This window comes from Phacochoerus africanus, chromosome 10 (assembly GCF_016906955.1).
Source record: "Phacochoerus africanus isolate WHEZ1 chromosome 10, ROS_Pafr_v1, whole genome shotgun sequence".
Taxonomy (NCBI): domain Eukaryota; kingdom Metazoa; phylum Chordata; class Mammalia; order Artiodactyla; family Suidae; genus Phacochoerus; species Phacochoerus africanus.
Window position 1 is genome coordinate 86,644,558 of NC_062553.1, and position 11,050 is coordinate 86,655,607.

The window sequence follows — 11,050 nt, forward strand, 5'->3', positions numbered from 1 at the left end:
TGCTTTTTTTTTTTGTCTTTTGTTGTTGTTGTTGTTGTTGTTGCTATTTCTTGGGCCGCTCCTGCGGCACATGGAGGTTCCCAGGCTAGGGGTTGAATCGGAGCTGTAGCCACCGGCCTACGCCAGAGCCACAGCAACTCGGGATCCGAGCCGCGTCTGCAACCTACACCACAGCTCACGGCAACGCCGGATCGTTAACCCACTGAGCAAGGGCAGGGACCGAACCCGCAACCTCATGGTTCCTAGTCGGATTCGTTAACCACTGCGCCATGACGGGAACTCCAAAACATGCAATTTTTGAAACAGCAAAGCATAATTGCAACAATTTAAAGATTTGAAAATTCGGTCACAAAGGGATGCACGATGTTTGTAGTAGGACTGTTATTTATTCATACAGCTAAACTCATCAAATCTTATACCAATACAAACATAGGATTATTTCATGATTAGCTTACATTTAACAACCATAAACTATATTAATGGATCTCTTTTCCTAGTTAACATTTTCACATTATTTTGACACTGATTTCCTTACCAAATAGAATCTACAAACTAAGTTTAAAAAAAAAAACCTGTCGAATGACTAAAACTCTGCAAACTAGTACTTGGGTTTACAGAAAATTCTGGGAGAAGTAGTGAGATAAAATACTAAGAAAGCATTAATTAGTATACATGTCAAACTCCCATTTTATTCATGATTCTGATACTAATACACTCAATTTTTGCAAAGTTGATGCTCTGGGCACTACAAATAAACCTGAGACTAAACTTTATTCTCTTCCAGGTATGGTTTACACAAGGTTAGCCAAACTTAATCCATTTTCTTATATACCCCCTTCCCCCGGAAATCTAACCTGTGCCAGAGATAACACAAATCTGGAGTAAAAACATTTGAAGTTGGTTAAGAAGGTACTTAGCAAGTACTTTTCCCACCCTATTTCTATTTCTCCTCAAAAATTTCTACTTCAGAAACACAGTTTAGCTCATCTTTTCAGATAACCAAGTGGGTTATTTTGTGCAAAAAAATTTTTTAACAACACATCTTCCCCAATTTGACATTTCAGTTTCAAGGAAAAATCATTTTTATAGCCTCAATTTTCAACTGATTACAGAGAAACCAAATATTCTATCTTATTACTAAATATAACAAATAAACCCTAATGGAGAAAGTATCTTATTTTGGTTAAGTTTCAACAGTTGAGAGTTCAGGTTACTCTCCTAGATGATTAACACTTGGAATTACTTCTTATAAATGTGAAAGCAGTTTTTTCTTTAGGGGAAGGAAAACAAGAAGAAAGCAAATGGAAAAGAGGCACACAATGGTGGACAGGGTATAGAAAGCTGTGCATTCAGTACATGATTTTGGTCACTTTCTCACAACGTGGTGGTTATTTTCTTATATCTTTAACTATGCCTATAATAAAAGACAGTGCTAAGCCTATAAAAGCAAATTTGATAAAACATTCATTTTCAAGTTTCATAAATATATGCAATTCTAATTATAAAGTCTCTACAATACATTTGCACATTTTCATAGACTAACATAATACACAAACTCATGGAAGTCTTCTGTTAGGATCTTAATTTTGCCTAGATCTGACATTATCTTCATAAATACTCAGTGAAGCCACAAACAAAACTATTATAACTTTTGGAATCTAAGTTTTAAAGAAAAAAGATCAGCAGCAATTCCATAAGACATAAGGGATATCAATCCCTTACTTTCTTTTGCTTTTTGTGTCAGTCGTTTGAAAAACACTAGAAGCTGACATGAGGTTTTCTATGTATTGTCCAAGTACTTGATTTTCTGATTTTAGCTTCAGATTTTCTTCCTTAACCGCATCTACTCTTGCAGAGAGATCTATATCAAAAATAAAAACACATTATCAATAAAATGATGGCAATGACTCCAAATTATAAAATGCTTATTAAGATTCATTCTTCAAAGAAACAGCACAATCCTTAAACTTTGTTTTTTCAGACTATTTTAGAAGTTAAACTGAGTACAAATCAATACCCAAAACTCCTAAAAAGGGATTTTATATTAGACTAAATGTTATTCTTTATAATCAGTGTTTTTTTGTTAAGTAGTTAATTCTTACAATGGTTATTTTTAAGTACTATTTTTTAAGATGTGAATTTTGATTCATATCTTAAAACCATGTCTTTCCTAGAAATGTTTCTAAGAAAATGTAGTAGATGAACATAACTAGATACACATACTTGATCATTTTGTAGTTTTAAACTTGCAAGAAATTCAAAAGAGCAGATCTTGATGATTTAAAAAAAAAAAGATATTACCCACATTCAGTCATTTTGACTGTGTTCTAAGAGATAGGCACTGTTCTAGAGGCAACAGTAATAAAGAATGGCCCCGCTCTTACAGAATTACATTCTAATGCGTATGTGGGCACTTGTGCATTTAGGGGGCTCAGGATGGGGGTCAGGAGATAAAACAAGAAGGGTAAGGGTTCAGGAAGCAAAAAGGAAGTTGTCCTTTTAAATAGTATAGTCAGAGATGGCTATTTTGATTAAGGAAATTTCACCAGGGACCTAAAGAAGTGAAGGAGTCAGCCACATAGACGTGCAAATGACCAAGAGAAAAGATTCAAACACCTGGGGGCAGCAACTAAGATCCTCAGTAGAAGCCTGCTGAATGAACAGCAAGGAGGCTACAGTGTCTGAGGTACAAAGTGTGAGTCAGAGTGTAGTGGGACTCTGAAAGGTGAAAAGGAATTGAGACTTCAGATAGTAACCTGGCTTTCAGTAGCCTTAAAATGGGAAGCCAGTGAAGTGACATGATCTGCTCAATCAGATTTCAAAACAAACACCACCACCTCTTAATTTCATTAAAAACCAAGAGATGTTTCTGGGGTAGAATTAATTTTATGGAAGATGTTTAGAAAATGAAAAAACAGATCAATCCCCTTTACACTGTTTTTTTTTTTTTTTTTGGTCTTTTTGCTATTTCTTGGTCTTGGGCCGCTCCTGCGGCATATGGAGATTCCCAGGCTAGGGGTCCAATCGGAGCTGTAGCCACCGGCCTACACCAGAGCCACAGCAACGCGGGATCCGAGCCGCGTCTGCAACCTACACCACAGCTCACAGCAACGTTAACCCACTGAGAAAGGGCAGGGACTGAACCCGCAACCTAGTCGGATTCGTTAACCACTGCACCACGACGGGAACTCCCCCTTTACACTTTATTAGGATTTAGTAACAATGCAGGGCCTTAAAAGGGGTCTCATGTTAGGCCTTAGAGATAAAAACATGATTTGACTTCCTTATTGAAACATCTGTTCTTTAAAATCACCAGCCAAAACCACAAGCAGGAGGGAAAGAAGCTATTGAAGTAGACTTTGAAGTTGATAGTTTAAAAAATTGTGACAATAACAGTGACACAAATGCTTACAGTTTCAATTAATTGGATGTTACAGTCAAGAGAACTACAAAATGCAAGCTCACCTTCAAGTGTGTGTTGGAGTTCCAACACTTGATTAATAAGTCGTGTTTTTTCCTCCAGTTCCACCTGATTTTCAGCATCAACTGCTGTAATGAAAAGGTTCATATTTACTATTAATATTAGCTACCATTTGTGTAGTAGAGCATAAAAGATCTGCAAAACTTTTATATTCATTTTCTTACTTATACAAGAGCCGGTGAAGTAAAAGTTATATCCCACATCACAGATGAGGACACCAAGGTGAAGGTCAAATGTTCTGCTAGCATTCACAGTTAAGGAATGGAAGCTGCCCTAAATCTTTTCTGGAACTATGTGGATTATAAATAAGTAAACTAGCCAAGATCCAAGTCTTCTAAATATTGATTCTCTGCTCTTTCCATTGCTTAATAAAGCAATGTCTGTTCCACAAAACCAGAAACATACATCAAGGAAAATGAAGAACATACCATCCATGTCAGCATTCATCATCTTCGGTGACAAACTTTTGGGCCTTGAATACAAAATTCTTGATGAATGGTCTGCAATAAGAAAAGGTTAGAAACACAGACACATAGAGCAACGTTTTTCAACATGCTTGTTTTTCAAAAGAAGTGACCCAGGAGGGCTCTTTCACGTGCTTTACTAAGACTAAGTACTCAGTGGGTACATAGGCAAAGGAAATGTACAAATACAAAGAGAAGTATTAAGTAAACAAGAGAAAATACTGAGTTTCTTGCATAATAAAATACCACTGTATACTTCTTAAAACATTCTAAAAGATAACAATCAATGCTAGTAAAGTTACAGAAAAACACAAAATATTGGTCACAAATTTTAAATATGTAAGTAATCTTTTTGGAAAGCAGTATAGTAATAAGCAGGATTCACAAAAACATTTAAACATTTTTAACAAAGTAATTTTACTCTTGGAAAATTTAGCCTAAGGAAAAATTATAAAGGAAAAAAACATCCACAAAAATCTTTCTTCAACCTTATTTATAAACCAGAAAAATAACATAAATTGGAGCCTGGTTAAATATAGTTGCCATTTCTAATGGAGTGGCTACTAAAAATACAACTATAATAACACAGAAGACTCTCTTTGACATTATAAATTCACTGATGTAAATTATGTGAAAAATCCTAAGTATGGATAACAAAAACATAGCAAAGTGAAAAAAGCTCTTACATTAAGGATGGGAGTGAGGAAAACATACCTCTTTAAAAATACTCTTCATTATTAAAGTGTTATTTTATACATAACACTTTTTTAAAATAAAATTTAAAAAATACTAGGTATCTGAAACACTAATATGATTAAATGAAAAATGTCCACTTGTTACCTCCTGGTTATGGTTAAAACAATTATGAAGTGAATAAGTAAATAAATGTTAACATTTTATTGATTCTATAAAAGGGTCCAAAATATTAGAGCACCAAATTCCTGTGGGACATGTTCTGCTCTGCACACATGCAGTGTGCTCAAAATTTATTAAATAATGTTACCAAATTACTGCAGACAGATCTGTTAGCCAGTCTACTCACTGAAGCAACTTAGACTTGTCAGTGTTGTTTACTCTTGCAACAAGAATTTATTGAGCACCTACTGTACCCAAAGCATTGTTAAGCCTCCACATGCTTAACAGTAGAATCCAAACCTACTGAACAAGGCCATCTATATATAAGAACTCCAATCACAATGGAAAGAGTAATGGGTGTATTGTATGTCCACGCACATCTTCAGTTAATATAACTGTGTGACACTTCAGATACTAGCATGAACATGGAGCCAGAATGCTCAGTGTACACATGTATAAACTACCTCTCTGAATAATTTATCACTCAGTCTAAGAAAGATACTAAACTTCCTTCACATGTGGCATTATTCAAGAATTAACTAGCTACAAATGGTATAAAAATAATGCTTAATAAATCTACCCTATTAACGAATCCGACTAGGAACCATGAGGTGGCGGGTTCAGTCCCTGCCCTTGCTCAGTGGGTTAACGATCCGGCGTTGCCGTGAGCTGTGGTGTAGGTTGCAGACGCGGCTCGGATCCTGCGTTGCTGTGGCTCTGGCGTAGGCCGGTGGCTACAGCTCCGATTCAACCCCTAGCCTGGGAACCTCCATATGCCGCGGGAGCGGCCCAAGAAATAGCAACAACAACAACAACAACAAAAAAGACAAAAAGAAAAAAAAATCTACCCTAGTCTTCTAGCAATTTATCCAGCATTAGTGCTGCTCTCCCTCATTTTTTCACATGGTTTTAATTCTCAGGTTCTTTGTACTACAAAGAAACTTTTAGCTACTCATTAGCTGGATTCAGATGCACACACACACCTAACACTGGAACAGGACTTTGAACTATGTGAGTCCACTTATACTTGAATTTTTTTCAATAAATAACACTATAGTACTCCACAACCTGCAGTTGGTTTAATCTGCAGATGCAGAACTGCATATATGGATGGCTGAGTGTACAAGTTTTATTGTGGATTTTCAATTGTACAGAGGGTCAGCACCTCTAACCCCTGTGTTCAGGGATCAGTGATACAAATGTGTATGTGAATATATAAATACACATCTACAAAAATCCAAATAGACTAATCACAAAAATTGTTTCAAAAAATTTTTCTTTAAGTTATTCAATCCTTTGTGGTATTCCAAGACCACACTTCAAAAATTACTCCTCTCCAGAGTTCCCATTATGGCTTAGTAGGTTAAGAACCGACTAGTATCTATGAGGATGTGGGTTTGAGCCCTGGCCTTGCTCAGTGGGTTAAGGGCCCAGAGTTGCCCATGGGCTGTGCTATAGGTTGCAGATGGGGCTTGGATTAGATCTGGTGTTGCTGTGGCTCTGGTGTAGGCCAGCAGCTGCAGCTCCTATTTGACCCCTAGCCTGGAAACCTCCATATGCTTCGGGTGGGGCCCTAAAAAAGAAAAGAAATTATTCCTCTCCTCATCAATGTGTCTTTGCAACTGAAGAGGTAGAGTGTAAGCAGTGAAAACTTTATTTAGCACTTTCCCAGAGAAGTGCACTTTCATACCGCTTCAACTACTGACCTAGCTAAAGTCTGGAAGGGATGACAGTGACAGCCAAAAGCAAAAGTAACTGATCTTGGGAATGCTCAGCAACAGTAGACTTCGACTTGGCTATTTTTTCTGCAAACATAATATGGATATCTGCTGTTTTTTGAAAGTTCACTTTATGCCATGTCACATGTATGAGAGACCTATATTTGTACCTGTTTTTGCTAAACAAAAGAAATCTGACGATTTTGCTTTCATGAAAAGATGCAGAAAGCAAAATAGCATTAAGCACTTGTTTCAGTTGTCAGAGGCAGTGCTCACTCTGAGCAGAGAGAGTGACACCAGCAAGCTCCTTCCCCAGAACTACACTCAGCATCAAACCGCCATAGCGTTGAACTATGCATATCTGTGCTTTAACTCTGTTTATTTCATGCATTTGGTAGCAAGATGTGTCCTAACTGCTTCATCACTTTATACCATTTCAGCTTACAAAAGGTTTCATGGGCTCTACATTCATATCTAAAAGGGAAACCTGGGAGTTCCCATCATGGCTCAGTGGCTAACGAACCCGACTAGGAACCATGAGGTTGCGGGTTCGATCCCTGGCCTTGCTCAGTTAAGGATCCGGTGTTGCTGTAAGAACCTCCATATGCCGAGGGAGCGGCCCAAGAAGTGGCAAAAAGACAAAAAATAAATAAATAAAGGGGAAACCTGCATATTAAATGCTTCAAATTTCTAATATCCAGTCTTTTTTTAATTTTAATTTTTTTTTTTTTTATGGCTGCACCCACAGCATATGGGAGTTTCTGGGCCAAGGACTGAATCAGAGCCACAGCTTTGACCTATGCCACAGCTGTGGCAATGCCGGATCCTTTAATGCACTGCAAAGGTTAGGGATCGAACCCTGGTCTCTGCAGCAACCCAAGCCACTACAGTCAGGTTCTTAATCTGTGCCACAGGGGGAACTCAATATCCAGTCTTTTATGAATACAGCTGAAAAAGGATTTTCATGGCAGCTGGGAAGTTACATGATACACAAAGCAACAGATAATCAGAAAATCAATGCCCTCGACTGTGAAATTAGATTTAGCATAGAATGGTTATACTTTTGCCCAAAAGTCTTCTATAAAACCAAAGTCCTCCATACTGACCAATGTGGTAGCTAAGGAAAAAAGAAGACAGTTTCTGAAATTTTGGCCACATATAACCCAAACAATAGCAAATCTGCCCAGAGCTTATCAACAGTTTGACGTTATATGAAAAAGTAAAAGAAAAAAAGTTGAACAGGGTGGAGGGGGCTCATTAGAGGAAAAATTACTGTTGGCATCAAAAGGTTTGTTGAGGAGTTCCCGTCATGGCTCAGTGGTTAACAGATTCGACTAGGAACCATGAGGTTGCAGGTTCGATCCCTGGCCTTGCTCAGTGGGTTAAGGATCTGGCTTTGCCATGAGCTGTGGTGTAGGTCGCAGATGCGGCTCAGATCCCGAGTTGCTGTGGCTCTGGCGCAGGCTGGTGGCTACAGCTCTGATTAGACCCCTAGCCTGGGAACCTCCATATGCCTTGGGAGTGGCCCAAGAAATGGCAAAAAGACAAAAAAAAAAAAAAGTTTGTTGAGTTCTTTATATCAAAGTATTTTAGCCATGGATTTTATTTTCTTTAAAACAGGATAAGTTCTCAAACTTTGCAATGCCTGTGTTAGCAAGTACTTACTACATCATAAACATGATAGAAGACAGCATTTTTCAACGACAAAATTCTTTTTCTTAATCTGTAGTTGCTCTCATATCAATCTGATTCTACATCAAATGTGCTTTTATGAGTTCATCTTGGGAGTTCTCTTGTGGTGCAGAGGGTTAAGGATCTGGCACTGTCAATGCAGCAGCTCAGGTCACTGCTGCGGCACAAGTTCAGTCCCTGGCCCAGGAACTTCCACATGCTGTGGGTGCGGCTCCCCCTCCCCCCAAAAAAGGAGTTCATTTTCAACTCCTTCTATACATAAATGCAAATCTGACATGAAAAGAGTGAGAATCCAGACCAAACTATCAAGTGTGGGAACAATGAAATAAATGTGGGATAGTAAAAATAATCTGTTTAACCGAAATCTGCCTTAGCTCCAAAATGGATACAGTTGTCTGGGATTCCTTGACTCTGACCTAAGATGAGGTCAGATTTCATAAAACTTTTCTCAAAAATCACAGTAAATTTTGGTGACCATCTTCATCTAGCCTTAGTGGAAGAGAATCTAGAATTAATTTGATAATTTAAGGCCAGGAAGTGGAAGTATAGAGAAAACAAGGATTAGCAAGTGTGGCAAGCATCAATAATAGGCCCATCTTCTATGCCCACACACCCAGCTGTAACCAAGGACCAGCATCTTATGGAATACACCTCTACCTTCTTCTCCTGTACTCCCAAGAGTACCAGGACATCCCTCTTCACAAGAGGCAGTTTAAATATGGTGATTAAGAACTCGGATTTAGATAACCTGGATTCAAATCCTAGCTCTGCTATTTATAAACTCTGGACCATTAGGTAACCATTAACATCTCAGCCTGTCTCTTCTTTTTTATAATGAACTTAGTAACAGCAGTACCTCATAGTTTCCTTGAGATTTTTGTGAGTTGATACATATAATGTGCTTGCAACAATACACAGAAGGTATTCAGTAATGTAAGCTATTCTCTACCTTTTAGCTCTATTTCAGGCCACAAAAAGAATTTTAGAAAAATCACCTAGTCCAATTGCCTCATTTTACTAATAAACCTAGGCCAAGATGATAATGATAACGGTTTACCAAGATCATTAGCAGAAGTTAACAACAACCAAGACTACAGTCAATGTCCCAGTCTAGTTTTTGTTCCACCACAGCACCACAGGTAAGCTTACATCTGAGACCTGAGATTTTGAGACTTCCCAGTCCAACCTCAACCACCCAACTTTTCTGCATCTAAAACTCGTTTTTATCATGTTATCCACTTACTAGTAAACTAATAAGACTACTAAAATAACATCACTATGCATTAATATACTAAATTCTTTACATCTGTTACTGATTCATCAAATCAACAAGACATTGCAATTTACAAATGTGAACAATCAAGAATTTGAACTCAGGTCTAACATGAAGTCCCTGCTTTTTCCCGATGCAATGAAAGACACATTAATACGACCCTAATCTAAATGTGCCAAACATTCTGCAAAGTTTGATGTCAAATTCCTTTGATATTTCTATTATCTAAGCAACTGAAGGCAAATTTCATTCCCTTCAAGCTGCATCTACTTTCAGCAACGCTTGTTCAGATCCCTTCAAACTGACTTGTGGTTAGATAAGTCTAATTTTAAATTCCACCAGGTTAAGGAATTGATCATAAACTAGATCCCCAGCGTGGCTAGCTATACTGAATTTAATCAATTAGTAAGTATAGGCACAGAATACACAGGCATAGCTTTGGAACCTCAGGTACAGATACAGTGATGGGAAAAGAGCACAGCATCTGTCCTTAAAACTATTACGTCATAGTACTGGAACAAAACACTGAACAACAAAAGTCTTCCCTTTCAGGAATGTCTCCGGTTTCTCCTTTCCAACCCTAACTCCCCCGAACTTGTCCAGCAGGATCCTGAAGAGTAGCCCATTGAAACACCAAGCCAATGGCTGGTTTCAGCCCCTGAAAGGATGTCGCCAGCCCTTATTTTACCGCTCCCTCGCTTCCCTCCCCGCGCCTGGGCGTCCTCTCCCCCATCGCTGCAGAGCAGCCGCGGTCAAGTCCAGGCGTGCCTGGTCTCATCCCACCCGAACGCCCCTCCAGCGGTCCCATTTCAGGCCAGGATTTGGACAGAGGCCTTGGACTCAGGAGCTGCGGGGAAAGGTCCGCGCCAGGGAAGGAGGGTGGCCCCCCACAAAGGAACCTCTGGGCCCAATAATGAGACGATGAGGAAAAGGTTGCGCAGGGGTTTGCAGCGAGCCAGGCCCCAGTCGACCGGCAGATGCCCCGGCCGTAAGATGCTCTTCCCAAGTCCCCGAAGCGCCAGGCGGCATCCAGCCCGCCCCGCCCTCCAGGCCCTCGGCGATACCGAGGCCCCAACGCCAGTAGCCCGGGGTTAGGCCCTCCACGGCCCACGACGGCCCTCACCTGCCGTTAGAGGCGCCGGCAGGGGGAGGGATCGGGAGGACGCCTCAGGCCGGGATACTTGGGTCGACTGGCACTAGCAGCCCCGCCCTCTCTGCCCACAGAGCTTGCGCCGAGGCGGGAGTCCCGCCCCGTCTCGCCCCCGTCGTCAGCCAATCCCCACTAAAGAAGTCACGCCTGCGCATTCGCTGCCCGACGCCCCAATTGTCCAATCTCAAAGCCCCGGGATCCACCTTTTGCCATAACAAAAGGACACCGGCATCCAATCAGAATTGAGGAAGTTGTGGGCGGGTCCAGGAATCGCAACACCCAATGACAGTACAGGAGCTAAACTAAGCGTGTGAAAGCCAACCTGAGACAAGCCGCTCTTCAGTTTCAGCAGGACCCTGAAAATGAGGCCAGGAAGGGAGTGTGGCGAATTCTGTCAGCTGTCAGGCAGGAGGTTGG

At 40.0% G+C, this 11,050-nt stretch overlaps 1 protein-coding gene across 1 annotated transcript; it reads right to left on the reverse strand.

Annotated features, from left to right (window-relative positions):
• Window positions 1-663: 663 nt before the first annotated feature.
• On the reverse strand, window positions 664-10,788 carry SCOC (short coiled-coil protein). Its single transcript, XM_053743533.1, is given in 5 exon segments — window positions 664-1,861; window positions 3,466-3,549; window positions 3,910-3,981; window positions 10,607-10,745; window positions 10,747-10,788. Coding segments are annotated over 5 exon segments (480 nt in total). The 3' UTR covers window positions 664-1,718.
• Window positions 10,789-11,050: the final 262 nt, after the last annotated feature.